Source organism: Trichechus manatus, unplaced genomic scaffold (assembly GCF_000243295.1).
Source record: "Trichechus manatus latirostris isolate Lorelei unplaced genomic scaffold, TriManLat1.0 scaffold00001, whole genome shotgun sequence".
Lineage (NCBI taxonomy): Eukaryota > Metazoa > Chordata > Mammalia > Sirenia > Trichechidae > Trichechus > Trichechus manatus.
Window position 1 is genome coordinate 15,654,686 of NW_004443937.1, and position 15,325 is coordinate 15,670,010.

Here is a 15,325-nt window from a genome sequence, read left to right on the forward strand (position 1 = left end):
CCCTGTCCTGGGGCACTCACTCTTCCACATCCGCTCATGATTTGCTCATTCACACGAGCCCTCTGCGAGGGTCGGATCGGTATAGATCCAGTATTCATCCTGGTAGGAGGTGAGGTGTTGGGTACCTACCGTCTTGGAACCATTCTGTCTGGAGCGGGGCCCTGAGAGTCCCTCGGACAGACCAAAGCAGGCTGAGAGAGGAGCGAGGACTTTCAAGGTCGCTGAGCCAGGCGGCAGTGGAGCCAGGACCCCAGCCATGTCCGACTCTGAAACCTGTGCGCTCAGCCCCTGCACAGTCCCTAGCACCTCTTCCTTTTACTTCTGTTCATTGGTGTGTTCAGAAATGTTGAGATGCTGTATGGATTTTATTATAGTTAAGCATGTTGTAGAAATTTTGAAAAATAAAAACAAAGAAGGAAACAAAGTTTGCCAGGAATTCCCACATTTAGAGATGCCAACTATGAATGGAGGCGTATCTTGGCACATTTCCTTCCAGGCATTTTTCTAAGTTATACGTACGCTCACATTGTTATGTTCATAGTGAATATACACTTTTATAACCTGACTTTTTCACTTAAAAATCGTCAATGTAATGCTTGAAAGCATCATTTTTAAAAGCTATATCATTTCCCATCATATGCAGAAACCATATAGTTTTAGCCAGTTCCCAATATAGGACATTTGCCTTGATATTTGTGTGGGATATTAGTTTGTTTGCTGTTGTTATAAATAATGTTATGATGAGCAGCTTTAACATAAAGCTTAGGCCTTATTTTGAGTACCTTTTGGTTAAGAAATGTTGTTCTTGCGTCATCTCAGGTCCCAGGCCTGGTTCATTGCGGCAGGACAGGACAGATGGCCAATCCCCAGGACAGGGCCTAGAATTAGCCCTGCTTCCCCAGCAGGGCGGGGGCAGGGAGACAGCCGTGTTCCGAGGCTGGCAGCCAGCGCACTCTTGCTCACGGAGGCAGATATTGGAAGGGTGTGCGAGCATGCAGGCCTGGGTAAGGATACCTGCACCCGGGGTTGCCTGCTGGGAAAGGTCTCCTGGCAAGGACAGTGGACTCTGGGGGAGGAGACCCCCGAGAACCTAGGCAGGCAGCACTGGTGGCGCTCAGCGGGAGCAGGCGGGCTGGAATCAGGCAGAACACCAGATCTCATGGCATGGGGAGGAAAGGCCGAGCCCTGGAAGGGGGGCATCTCCACTCAGGGCTCTGCGGCATGTGGGGGCCCCAAGGCAGGGCCAGTCAGGGGTGTGGCAGCCTCGAGCAGGGGAGGGAGCTAGTGGCTGGTGGCAGTAGCGAGCAGTGGCATTGTCTCTGAATAAACCGAGTTCTGGAGTAGGGGCGGGGACTTGCCCAAGTTCACGCTGCCAAGACACATGGAGCTAGATTTGAAACCAGGGCTGCAGGGCCCAGAGCTAGTGACCCTATGCTGATTTGTCCACCAAGAACAGTTGACACTTTGGGCTGGACAGTTTGTGGTGGGGCTGTCCACGGCCCTGTGGGCTGTTTAGCAGCATCCTTGGCCTCTTCCCACAGTAGCAACCCTCCACTCCCAGTTGTGACAAACAAAAATCTGTCTAAAATACCAAAACCAAACCCATTGCTATTGAGTCGATTCTGACTCATTGCGACCCTATAGGACAGAGTAGAACTGCCCCATAGAGTTTCCAAGGAGTGCCTGGTGGATTTGAACTGCCGACCTTTTGGTTAGCAGCCGTAGCACTTAACCACTACACCACCAGGGTTTCCAAAATCTGTCTAGGCATTGCCAAATGTCCCCTGATTGAGAACCACTGGCCTTACACCTCCTCTGGCCTCGCTCCGTTGCTGGAATTGGGGGCAGGCTGGGTGGCGAGCCCTTTGTGCCTGGCAAGAGGTGAGGGAATCTGTGTTGAGCACCGTCTGGAGGAATGGAGTTGTCCTGCCTGCAGTGGGGCCGTGAGAGCCCCTTGGGCCAAACCTGAACTCCCTCGGACAGAGCGGAGCTGGCACCAGGGAAAGGAGGCCTGTGGCTCCCCGAGGGGCCCCTTTTGGTCGGTGCCAAGCCCAGTCTGTCAGCTCTGCTTCCACTTCTTCACTACCCTAGATCCTCGAATCCTGGCCCTGGCTTCTACCAGCCAGCTCTCCCAGACTGCCTATGGAGGCTACCAGGGATCTCCTAGGGGCCACTCAGCAGCTGTTGGTCCCCATCATGTGAACATCTGCTGCCTTTGGCCCTCCCAGCCAGCCTGTCTTCCCTAAATGTCCTCTGTCCTCAGCCCTGGTCTTCATCCCTCCTTGCTAGCGGCTCCTTCTCCGCCTCCTTTGCTGGGTTTGCTCTTCCCTTAATTGTCCTTGTCCCCAGGTCTCTGCCCTGACCTTTTCCCTCCCCACACTCTCCCCACGCCTCTCTGCCACCTACACCACTGATTCCCAGACCCCAGCCCAGCCAGACCTTCACCCACAGCCTCCAGGAATCTCCCCGCTGGGGATCCCTCAACACATCCAAAAGGGGAGAGGGGTCAGCTTTCCTCACCTGCACCTCTGCCTGTGTCCCCATTTAGGTAAATAGCACCTCTGCCCCCCCCAGTGGCCTGAGCCAGGAACCTGGGGGTTGCCCTTGTCCGTGCCTCTTCCCTCACACCCCACCCACATTTCTTCCCCAAAGGCCTTGTCTGTCCCAGCTCCACCCCCATGCTTCCTTCCTCCAGAATCACTGCCCCAACCTCTCTCTGGAACCCTGGCCTCTAATCTCTTCTCCTCCAATCCATCCTCCATGAACGGATCTATTTAATTACAAAGCTAATCATGTCCATCCTCTGCTCAAAAACCTTCTGGGACTCCCCATTACCCTCAGGAAGAAGCCCATGCCCCTCAGTAGGTCGATCCTCATTATTCTCTGCTTCTCGACTTTTGCGTATGCTATTCCATGCGCAAGTAATGCCTTTCCATGCACTGTCTGCCTGAAAAGCTTATCCTTCAAGGCTCAGCTCCAACACTGTGTCCAGGACACTTCCATTTTTCCTTCCTATATCCCTTTTCCCTGAAGAACTTTCCCCTCCCCCTCCCTTGTGCTCACTTAGTATTCTGTGTACACTTTTATTGAAACAGTCAATCACTTAATATTATAATTATTATAATATCACTGAATATTATAATATCCACTCAATATTATAATTATTAGAACGTATTTTGGTTGTAAGTGACAGAATGCCCACTTCAAATTGACTTAAACAAAGATAGGTATACTGGCTCACATACCTCAAAGCTTCATGCCTGCAAGCTTCAGGTATGGCTGGATCCAGAGGCCCCAGTGAGAACATTGGGAATCCATCTCTCTCCTGCTCTCAGTTTGGCTTCCCCTGCATAGGCCTCTTTCTCAGGCAGGCTGTCTCCTCACGGGGCCCATGTAAAGACCTGGCTTATAACTCCCAGGTTCAAGCTCAATGGATAAGACCTTCTCTCTCTCAACAATGCTACAGCCATCCTGGGCCTGCTTCTTATGGGCCCAGCTTGAGTCACATGCCCATACCTGGCCAGTCACTGAGTCCAGGGACAAGGTGCTCCGATTGGCCCGACCTGAGTAGGGCATAGAGTCAGTCCCACCTGAGCCTCGGGACCCAGGAGGTGGAGGGTGGCTTCCAGAAGGAGCAGGAGGGAGGCTGGGCAGGGAAATGTGTGGGTTGTCCACCACAGGAGTCAAGACACACTTGTTCCCTTCCTCCAGGCTGGAGCTGTGGCTTTCACATCTTCATTTCTTCATTGACTAGACAGAGGCTGGCTCAAAGTGAGCATGAGTCAGCATTTTATGAGTGGAGGCCCAAAGAGAGGGAGCGTTAGTACTGCGCTGCGGTCCTCAAGCGATCAGTGTGTTTAGTGAAGGCCAGGGGGTATGAGCCTGGCTGTGAATGCTCACCCATGCTGGGCTGCAACCACTACAGCCCAACACTGCTTTTGTAGATTCCTGCAAGGACCAGGGAGGAGGCAAAAACCTCAGACCAGCCCCTAGAGATAATGTAAGGTGGCAAAAGGCCTTCAGGTGGCTGCCTGCTTTGTACGGGTGACAGAGGCCTCCTCCTCCCTGCCCTCAGGGAGCAGTGCAAATCACCAAAGACAGACAGACACACGCATAACACATATGCATGCACTCGCACGCGTGCCGCAGAACCCTCCAGCAGAGAAGGGGTGGAAACCACTAGGGCAGGTGGGTTTCCTGGGAGGGAAAGGGGCACTCACCAGCCCAGCAGTGACAAAAAGCAGCCCCGTGGCCTTCCCAGAGTACGTCCCCCAGCTCCCCTGTCTGCCTGAGCACAACCCAAGGACAGTGCCGTCCCAGCTGCCTACACTGACACTCCTCCTTGCCCTGTCCCGCCCGCATCGTGGGCCACCAGACCCACAGGGTAGTGACAGCTCAGGTGTCTTTTATAACCACATCTATGTCAATGTTTGTTGGTGGAGGGAAGTAACTATCACATCAAGCTCAGGCATACCTCCTCATTTTATTATGCTTCACTTTATTGCGTTCCGCAGATATTGCATTTTTTTACTAATTGAAGGTTCGTGGCAACCCTGGATTGAGCAAGTCTGTTGGCACTATTTTTCTAACAGCATGTGCTTACTTCATGTCTCTGTGTCACATTTTGGTAATTCTTGCAATATTTCAAACTTTTTCATTATTATTATATCTGTTATGGTGATCTGTGGTCAGTGATCTTTGATGTTACTATTATAATCGTTTTGTGGCACCGCAAACTGAGCCCATATAAGACAGCGAACTTAATCGATAAATGTTGTGTGTGTTCTGACTGCTCCACCGATTGGCCATTCCCCCGTCTCTCTCCATCTCCTTGGGCCTCCCTATTCCCTGAGACATGACAGTATTGAAATTGGGCCAATTAATAACCCTACAATGGCCTCTTAAGTGTTCTCACTTTCAATCAAAAGCTAGAAATGATTAAGCTTAATGAGGAGGGAATGTCCAAACCCAAGATAGGCTGAAAGCTAGGCATTTTGCACCAGTTAGCCAAGTTGTGAATGCAAAGGAAAAGTTCTTGAAGGAAATTAAAAATGCTACTCCAGTGAACACATGAATGATAAGAAAACGAAACAGCCTTACTGCTGATTCAGAGGGAGAAAGTTTTGGTAGTCTGGACAGAAGATCGAACCAGCCACAACATTCCCTGAAGCCAAAGCCTAATCCAGAGCAAAGCCCTAACTCTCTTCAGTTTGAAGCTAGCAGATGTTGGTTCATGAGTTTAAGGAAAAAGTCCGTCTCCACAACATAAAATTGCAAAGTGAGGCAACAAGTGCCGATGTAGAAGCTGCAGCAAGTTATCCAGAAAATCCAGCTGAGATAATTGATGATGGTGGCTACACTAATCAACAGATTTTCAATGTAGATGAAACAGCTGTATATTGGAAGGAGATGCCATCTTAGACTTTCGTAGCTAGAGAGGAAAAGTCAATGCCTGGCTTCAAAGCTTCAAAGGACAGGCTGACTCTCTTCTTAGGGGCTAATGTAGCTGGTGACTTTAAGTTGAAGCCAGTGCTCATTAACCATTCGGAAAATCCTAGGGCCCTTAAGAATGATGCTAAATCTACTCTGCCTGTGCTCTATAAATGGAACAACAAAGCCTGGATGACAGCACATCTGTTGACAACATGGTTTACTGAGTATTCTAAGCTCACTGTTGAGACCTACTGCTCAGAAAAAAAAGATTCCTTTCAAAATATTACTGCTCATTGACAATGTACTTGATCACCCAAGAGCGCCGATGGAGGTGTACAAGGAGATTAATGTTGTTTTCATGCCTGCTAACACAACATCCATTCTACAGCCCATGGATCAAGGAGTAATTTCGACTTCCAAGTTTTATTATTTAAGAAATACATTTCATAAGGCTATAGAGCCCTGGTGCACAGTGGTTTAAGCATTTGGCTGCTAACCAAAAGGTTGGCAGTTTGAATCCACCAGCCCCTCCTTGGAAACCCTATGGGGCAGTTCTACTCTGTCCTATAGGGTTGCTATGAGTCGGAATCAACTTGACGGTAAAGGTTTTTAAAAAGAAATTTTTTTATAGTGCCATAGATGGTGATTCTTCTGATGGATCTGGGCAAAGTAAACTGAAAACCTTCTGGAAAGGATTCACCATTCTAGATGCCGTTAAGAACGTTCATGATTCATGGGAGGAGATCAAAATATCAACATTAACAGGAGTTTGGAAGAAGTCGATTCTGACCCTCATGGATGACTTTGAGGGGTTCAAGACTTCACTGGAAGAAGTAACTGCAGATGTGGTGGAAATAGCAAGAGAACTAGAATTAGAAGTGGAGCCTGAAGATAGAACAGAGTTGCTGCAATCTCATGATAAAACTTTAATGGATGAGGAGTCGCTTCTTACGGATGAGCAAAGCCAAGTGGTTTCTTGAGATGGAAGCTACTCCTGGTGAAGATGCTGTGAACATTGTTGAAATGACAACAAAGGATTTAGAATGTTACATAAACTTAGTTGATAAAGCAGCAGCAGGGTTTGAGAAGATTGACTCCAATTTTGAAAGAAGTTCTACGGTAGGTAAAATGCTATCAAACAACATTGCATGCTACAGAAAATTCTCTCATGAAAGGAAGAGTCAATCAATGCAGCAGACTTCATTGTTGTCTTATTTTAAGAAATTGCCACAGCCACCCCAACCTTCAGCAGCCACCACCCTGATCAGTCGGCAGCCATCAACATCGAGGTGAGACCCTCCACCAGCAAAAAGGCTCAGATGATGGTTAGCATTTTTTAGCAATAAAGTATTTTTTAATTAAAGTATGTACATTTTTTTAGACATAATGCTTTTGCACACTTAATAGACTACAGAATATTGTAAACATAACTTTTATATGCACTGGAAAACCAAAAAATTCGTGACTTGCTTTATTGCGATATTAGCTCTATTGCAGTGGTCTGGAAGTGAACCCGCGCTATCGCCGAGGTGTGCCTGTACACTGCTTACAGTGGTGACAGAAGGTTTTGTTTTTAAAATGGAAATTGTTTAAAGAAAAATATTGGGCAAATGTTAACACTGGAAGACATTGATACAAAATGACTCAGATGTGGGAAGGGCCACCTGCTGTCTTTTGAGCCTCACAACCCTAAGAGGGAGGGGCGTTGACCTGCCCCAGGTGGGGCGGGGGGGAACCCATGCCCAGGCTCCTAACGCCCCTGCCCAGTGAGTTTCAAATCTGTGAACTTTCCAGTGGCCCAAAACCCAAAAAGGACCAAACCAGTTGCCACGGAGTGGATTCCGACTTATGGCAACCCCATGTGTGCAGAGTAGAACTGCTCCATAGAGTTTTCAAGTCTGTAAACTTTCAGAAGTAGATCTCTAAGCCTGTCTTCTGAGGTGCCTCTGGGTAGTTTCAAACAGCCAGCCTTTTGGTTAGTAGTGGAGCACTCCACTGTTTGCACCACCCAGGGACACCCCCAGCAGCCCCGTTGGCTCTAAAACAATACCAACAACAACGATAATAGCTAAGACTTGCAGAGCGGCCCCCTGCACCAGGCACTGGTCCAACCTCTTCACGTGCATTAACTTATTTAATCCTCACGGTTTGGAAGGTACTATTCTGAACCCCAGTGTGTAGAGGAGGAGGCTGAGTTTGGGCTACCTGCCTAAAGTCACACAGCTGGTGGTAGGTAGCAGGCTGTGAAGTCCTGGTCTTGCTCACCAGGCCACGCTGCCTGCTGAGAAGGTGCAGAGCTTGAGGGTTGGGGGGTATATAGCACCTACTGGTGAGGGGAGCCCATACCCCAGGGCACTCTCACTCTGCAGACCCTTTGTCTCTGGCCGTTCGTGTCTTGGCTGGTCCAAGTGTCCTCGGCTCCTGCTTGTTCTCTCCGCTGTAGGAGCAGTACTCAGAGTCCCAACCCCCAGCAGAAGCTGAAACATGCCAGCCAGGGTTGAAATCAAGAAGGGCCAGGCTCCTGTGCCTCCCGCATCCCACCCCCACCCCGTCAGCGCAGCTCAAACGCAGAGCCACCTTCTGTGGGTGTGCCTGCAGGGCCCCACCCTCATCATAGCCTCAGTGGGCTCTGAGGACCCAGGTCATCCTTGGTGCACTCAGCAGCAAGCCTGGCACAGTGGCCATTGGGGCCCAATGCCAGCCCTGACTTCCGGATTCCTGTTGGCCAGGGCTCTGAGAGCATCTAGAAGCAGAAGCCATTCCGTTTAAGTTGCCTGGCAAAGACCTCGCTTAGCTGTCCTGGCGCTGGGCCCAATATTCTTCTCCAGGACGCGGGACAGGCTACCTTGGTGATGTTGGGTGAGCTGCAGAGGGAGTATTGCCAAGCTCCCAAAGCCCACAGACATCCCCAAAGATCACTCGCTGCCTGCTCAGGAGGGCCAGGGGCGGGCGAGAAGTTTAGAAGGGCTGTCTACAGGCCTTCGAGGCCCCTCCCTACTCTAGGAGCCTGAACCCACATCTGTGATTAGAAAAGCCTGTGATTTGGAAACTCGTCATGCAAGACTGTTTGGTTTAGAACCTCCATGATTCAGCCTCCCAAACATAACATTGAATGGAGAACAAGAACTGCAGAAACCTACGGGCAGTATGATTCCATTTCTGTAAAGCTGAAAAACGTGCCCAAGTGTTTATATCATCGGTGAATACAGCTCTAGGTAGGGAAACTGCATTGGGAAAGAGTCACACCAAAATGATGATGGTGGGTGGGCAGGGTTGATGAGCGAACTGGGGGCTTCCATTGTATTCATCATGTTCTATGGTGGTTGTCGGGTAAAGGACTTAGCTTTACCCTAAGTAAGGTGGCCTTTGTCCTTGGATCTGGAGAAATAACCCTCGGAGTAATTGGGGTGCCTTGGTCTGGGACTTCCAGGCCACACCTGAGGATATTTATAACTTAATATGATGCATTGTTGAGGTTCCATGTGTAATACTTGGTATTCTTTCTAGGCATATACATATGGAGATAAATGCATAGAAAAAGTTATGGAAGGATGTGCTCCAAACAGAGATGGAAAAAGGGAGTAGGGTTGGGAGGGGGTGGTGATTGGTAAAAGGGTACTTTATTTTTTTAAGAAGAATGGATTTTCATATTATTTGTATAATTAAGATTGAGCTTCTTTAAAATGTAAAGCTTAAGCAAAAAGAAGATAAAATTCTGGAATTTGGAGGATTTGTGATTGTGAGATTAGGAGGATCAAAATGTTTATGCTTCTACAACTCCACAATGAGAACAGTTGGTGACCTGAAGAGCAGGGGAGGTGGGGAGGCCCCAGATGAAGACATTCTGTTCCTGGGACTCCATAGTCCCCAGCCAGGAGTCTCTGTTGACTGTGCTCCAGCCTCTTCTGTCTTTCCTTTACCCAAACTCTGTTGCACTCCTTTCATTTTGGGGACAGAGGCACATCGGCTGCAGGTTGCAGGAGTGTGCTGCTCTCTGCATGAGTGTCACTGCCTGGCAGCCTGCAGGCTGGAATCTTCCACTGGGTGGGTTGGGGGGAATCCTTGATGTGACATGTTTCCCGACCCACCCTTTGGCAGCTGCTTTCTCCTGCCAACCCAGGTTACTTATGGGAGTTCACCGTGATGAGGTGGGGGCAGGGGTGAGTGCAGGCGTCTCCAGAGCAACCAGGGTGTGACTGCTGGGGTGAGGGGCTGTCACAACCAAATGCCTGAGCCCCTTGGATTCCTGCTGTGCTCCAGCCCAGGCCTGCAGAGGTGGTGAGTGAGCCTGTGATCAGGTCAAGGGACAGTGATCAGAGGGCTGCCTGCCACCCTCTCTCCACCTCAGGCACCTGGTTACAGTTGAAATCCTTCAGGGGAATCAAGAAAGGCAGACGGGCTGGTACCAAGTCCTATAGTACCACTTCCTGTGTGATCTTGGACCCCCTCATGTCCTCAAGCTTCACATCTGGAAAGTGGGGCTAATAAATCCCACCCTCACATGGTGGCGGTGAGAGCTTGGGTAGTGATGTAGGGGAAGCCCAAGCACGTGCCCAGCCCTCAGCCAGGTGAGGGCACCCCTTGGCTAGTGACCTCTGTCACTTCCTGAAGGGATGAACTTACGTTCTGAAGTCAGAGACCAGAGTCAGGGTCTCAGCTCCACAACGATTGGGGCATCCCTGTGCCTGACCCTGTGCTGCACATGAGCATCAGAAATCAAAGGAGCCCCAGCGTGTTGTAAGCACCATCAAGGTGCGTCGTCAATGTTTCGTAAAAGCCTACAATCTTGGCATGTGTTTCTGAATGTTGGGGTCTTGGCCATTTGCCCTGTTTTGAAATAATAACAAAATATAAGAAAAATACTTGTAAGTTTATAAGGGGGAAATTCCAAGAAGCAATGGATGTGCAGGATGGGTTTCCTGGGCCCCAGGCAGGTTCCGTGGAGTGAGAGAGGAAGCCCAGGAAAGGGACTCTGGTGTGACTCTGCAATCACAGAAGGCCCTCTCCACCTCTCTGAGCCCTGGTTTCCTCCTCTGTAAAATGGGAATGATAAAATAATCACCACTTTCAGGAGATCCTGAAGGGAGTTTCTAGAGTTCAGGCTTAGGAGTTACACAGATTTGGGTTTAAATCGAGGCAGCATTGCAGGCAGTTAAGAGCTGAGACTCTGGAGCCAGACTGCCCCGGCTACATCACCAATCACCACTGGGTGATCTTGGACCAGCTGCAGAACCTCTGGGCTTTAGTTTCTTCCTCTGTAAAATGGGATGATAATATTATACCTCATTAGGGTTGTCAGTAGGATTATAAAGCATAAAATGTTTTATATACGACTCACAGTGACCTTATAGGACAGAGTAGAACTGCTCCATAGGGTTTCCAAGGAGCGGCTGGTGGATTTGAACCAACGACCTTCTGGTTAGCAGCCGTGCTGTTAACCAGGGCTCCTATATGTACACACGCACATATATATATATATATATATATATATATATATATATATATATGTGTATTTGTATTTGTATACTAAGATAGATATCTATCTCTATATATCTGTATCTGTGTTTGTATCCAAGATAGATTTGGGGTTCCTGATTTACAGATGAGAAAACAGAGACTCTGGTCAGTTTAGCACCGAATAGGGAGAGATCCGTGTGTGAGAGCAAGGGGAATCTGGGAGGGGAGGATGGATGTGACTTCCTTCTCACCTTCGCTCTCCCTGAGGCGCACTCGCTCTAGCCAAGCTGGCCTTCTCCATGTTACTCAAATAAACTAAGCTTTACTACCTCAGGACCTTGACACTTGCTCCTTCCTCTGCCTGAAAGCTCCTCTTCTAGATCTTCCATTAGTCAGGCCTCAACCCACATGCGCCCTCTGAGAGAGGCCTTTCCTGACCACCCTATCTAATGTACCATGTTCTGCCTTCCTCCCTCTCTTTTTCTTCCCTCCCTCATCTCTCTTTTCCTTTATTTTTATTAGCATGCAGAATTATGTATTTGATTACATATAGTTTCTATCCACCCTTTTAGAACGGAAGCACGATGAGAGCAGATCATGTGCTGGCCTTATTCATCATTGTGTTACCAATCCAAAAGCAGTGCCTGGCACATGGGAGGTGCTTAGGGGTGTTAAATGGATGAATGAATAAATGGGCACCACAGCTGGGCAAGAAATTCTCCCTAGCCCCAGTCTAACTCCCTTCAGGGCCTGGCCAGCATAAATCATAACTAGTGTGCTTACTATGCATTGGGCAAATCTCCTGCAAAAGACTCCTTTAAAGTGTTAAAAGGCAAAGATGTCACTTTAAAGACTAAGGTGCACCTGACCCAAGTCATAGTATTTTCAGTCGCCTCATATGCATGTGAAAACTGGACAATGAATAAGAAAGACCGAAGAGCATTGATGCCTTTGAATTAATGGTGTTGGTGAAGAATATTGCATATACCTTGGACTGCTAGAAGAACAAATAAATCTAAATCTGTCTTGGAAGAAGTACAGCCAGAATGCTCCTTAGAGGCAAGGATGGTGACATTTTGTCTCCCGTACTTTGGACATATTATCAGGAGGGAACAATCCCTGGAGAAGGACATCATGTTTGGTAAAGTAGAGGGTCATAGAAAAAGAGGAAGACCCGTAAGGAGATGAATTGACACAGTGGCTGCAGCAATGGGCTCAAGGATAACAATTGTCAGGATGACGCAGGACCGGGCAGTGTTTCATTCTGTTGTACATTGGGTCGTTATGAGTCAGAACAGACTTGACGGCACCTAACAACAGCAGTGCTACCTGTGTGCAGCAACTGTGTGCTGTCGAGTGGATTCCAACTCATAGTGACCCTATGGGACAGAGTAGAACTGCTCCATACGGGGAACTGCCCCATACGGTTTCCAGGGAGCACCTGGTGGATTTGAACTGCCGAGCTTTGGGTTAGCAGCCGTGGCTCTTAACCACTAGGCTACCAGGGTTTCTGACTGTGGGTAGTCTGTGGTAAACCCTCCTGTAACCCTGTGTCATAGCTGTTATGATCCTATTTTACAGTAGCATATATCAAGCCTTCCAGAAGGGGAGCTGCCTGCCCAAGGTCACAAGGCCCTTAGATGGCAGAGCCAGGACTGGAACCGGTCGGCCTGACTCCAGGGCGTGCGCCTGTGCACTCGGTGGCTCGAATGTCTCCGTGCCAAAGGCGCAGAATCTAGCCTGGAAAGCAGTGTCATTGCAGGCTCCAGGACAGAGCGCGCATTTTAGCGATTTCCAGGTTTCCAGCGCGGGACAGGAAGGGGCCAGAGCGGCCGCTGCACCCTCCCATTTGCCCGCCTGCGCCCCGCGCTCTGGACGACTGTGTGACTACTTTGCTGCGAAAGCGCCGCGAGGCGGCCGCGCCTGATGCTGCAGTTGCCATGGCGACGAGCGCCTCGGCGATTGGTCCAGCATGGCCGCACTTCGTTGCTCCTTGGGCGCCTGGGGAGGCTCCGGGCGCCCGCTCCTCCTCCGGATGCTGCGAGAGCAAACCCGGCGCAGGCTTGCACCTAGCACTCCCCTCCTCCTCCCCGCGCCCCTCATCGCGGATGCACGGGAAGGAAAAATCCCGAGGAGGTCCCAGGTAGCAGCAAGGCAGATGCCCTGGCCCCGCCTGGTGACCATGGTGACTCGACCTCCTCGCAGTCCCCTGGGTACGGTGTGAGCCCTTCGTGCCAAGGGCCCGATGCTGCCACCCTGCCCCTGCTCTCTCCCCAGCCTCCGTGGATGCGGCACGCCACCCCCAGGAATGTGACTCGCCTTCCAATTTCATTTTATTCATTTTATTCCCTTCCACTTCTCCCTGAGCATCCTGCTCCCCCTCTAACCACGTTGAGCCTCCCGAGCTGGGGAGAGAGAGAGCGCCAGAAAGGAAAACTGACCCCAGGCAGGATGGCTTGCAGAAGACGCTATTTGTGAGTATACGTAGCAGGTTTATACCTGAGACTATAGGTCAAAGGGGGCCTCAACTGGGTGGGGCTTGAAGCTGGCGTGAGGCCTGGAGGGGGGGTCAGGGCACCCAGGTGGCTTGCAGAGAGAGCTGGCCACCAGGCAGGCATGACCCCTGCAGCGGAGGGGTTTGTCAGTGGTGACGATGAGAAAAAGGCTATTAGTCAGCAGGTCTCCATCAGGCTGTGAAATTCCCTGTCTCTGAGGGGCAGGTATCCCCCCATGCATATACTGGGTCCCTGGAGCTGCTGCTACCATTTGGCTTTTGGTAGAGCCTGCAGTGCGTCTGTTTGGAAACAGCCCTGGAACCCAGCACGGCAGTGACTGGCACTTTGGCCATGTTGATGAAGGCTGGCAGTCAGGCTAATGCCGTGGCAGGGTGATGTGTCCTCGGGGCAGGAGGGCAGAGGGCAACAGTGTCCACTGTGCCTCCCAGGTGTTCTGTGGGCTGGTGGCAGGGCGCCTGTCTGCTGGGCCCAGCGCCAGCGGCAGAGGCTGCTCCAGTCTGCATGGGGCGGTGACATCACGAGGCCCGATTATTTATGGAAACCGAAGCCCCAGCCTCCTTAAGCCAGGCTCCCCGGGGGGCAGCAGGAATGGAATACCAGCTTCCCTCGAAGCTTTCTGGGGCTGTGCAGCATGCTCTTCTAGGGTGCAGGACATTTGCTCACTGACCTTACAGGACCCCTCCTCAGGGACCCCAGGCCGTGGAGGTTGAGACCCAGCTTCACGCCTCCACCTACTCTAGACAGCTTGCCCAATGCCTGGCTTGTATGGAGCTGTTCAGGGACCTCAGGCCTTGCACGGTTACAGAGCAGGCTTGGGCCAGGGGGCTACCCCAAGGCCTCGCTATGGCAAAGGCCCGTGGAGTCCCTAGTTAAATGGCCCCAATCTCTTCCATTGAGGGGCAGTCCTTCACTGCTGGAGCATGAAGGGAAGTAAACATACCTCTGGCTGAGTCAGCAGCCCCAGATTGGTGGCCTCCAAGGCGCCGCTTGGCTGTAGTTTTCATTTGCCTTTTTAGTGGAAGAGCCTACAGGTTGGTTTGTTGATGTGAGAAGAGCACGTCACAGTTCTCACTTCCGGTGACAAGGCCCTGGCTGTATTTTTGGAAACAAATAGTAAATCCTTTCCTGGCGTGGAACTTCGTCGATGTCGCTGGGAGTAGGTCTTTCCGAGGCAGCTGTCTTCTCCTGAACACACCTTTGCCAGCCCTTGCCTGCTCACCTCAAAGAGGGGCTTGTCTGGGCATGCTCGTCGGGGCCCCAGGCCCTGGCCTCCCATTCCTGTGGGTGTTTTCACTCTTCCTCTGCTTGCAGGCTCACAAAGCATGCACAGTGGCATCCAGATTCCAGAGAGGCTGGGTGGGAGAGGGGTGCCTGAGAGGAGCCATTGCCCTTGTTTTTGCAGGAGGGTTTTGAGCAGGCCTTGCTGGGGTGGCACAGTGGGTACCTGATAGGCTTGTGTTTGCCCACCATCTCCCCGCCCCAGACCTCATACTCGTCCACACATCTGCTCACACCATGTTGTCACCGGCACTTATATGTGGAAAGGTGACGAGGATTTGAGTACTTCTGGGTTTTTAACTTTCATGGCAGCTGAAGTCTTTAAGCACAGCAGCATCGTGGCTGACATCAGAGCTGCCCTGTTTGGCACCAAAGCATTCCCCACCTGACCTCCACATGTTAACTGAGTCTCACCAACTGTTGTAAATGCAGCGTTGTTGACCCATTTTACAGAGGAAGAAGCCAAGGCTCTGAGAGGTGTAGGGACCTGACTAAGGTCATACAGCTATTTCCTATGATGTATTTGGCAACATTGCCCCCCCACCCCAGTATGCTGCACGCTTGCCCCCTCCCCCTCTTCGCATGCAGGACCACCTCATCCTGAAGCCTGGGGAAGCCTGGCCTATGGGCCTCCCACCCTG

General features: G+C 50.6%; 1 protein-coding gene across 1 annotated transcript in view; it reads left to right on the forward strand.

Moving 5' to 3' along the window:
• The first annotated feature begins 13,240 nt into the window (after positions 1-13,240).
• The window catches only part of IQSEC1 (IQ motif and Sec7 domain ArfGEF 1), a 216,068-nt gene continuing 213,983 nt past the window's right edge, over positions 13,241-15,325 (forward strand). Inside the window, exon 1 of the mRNA XM_004368377.2 lies at positions 13,241-13,364. Within this exon, the coding sequence (XP_004368434.1) occupies positions 13,342-13,364 (23 nt within the window). The 5' untranslated portion in view covers positions 13,241-13,341. The remainder of the gene's footprint in view (positions 13,365-15,325) is intronic.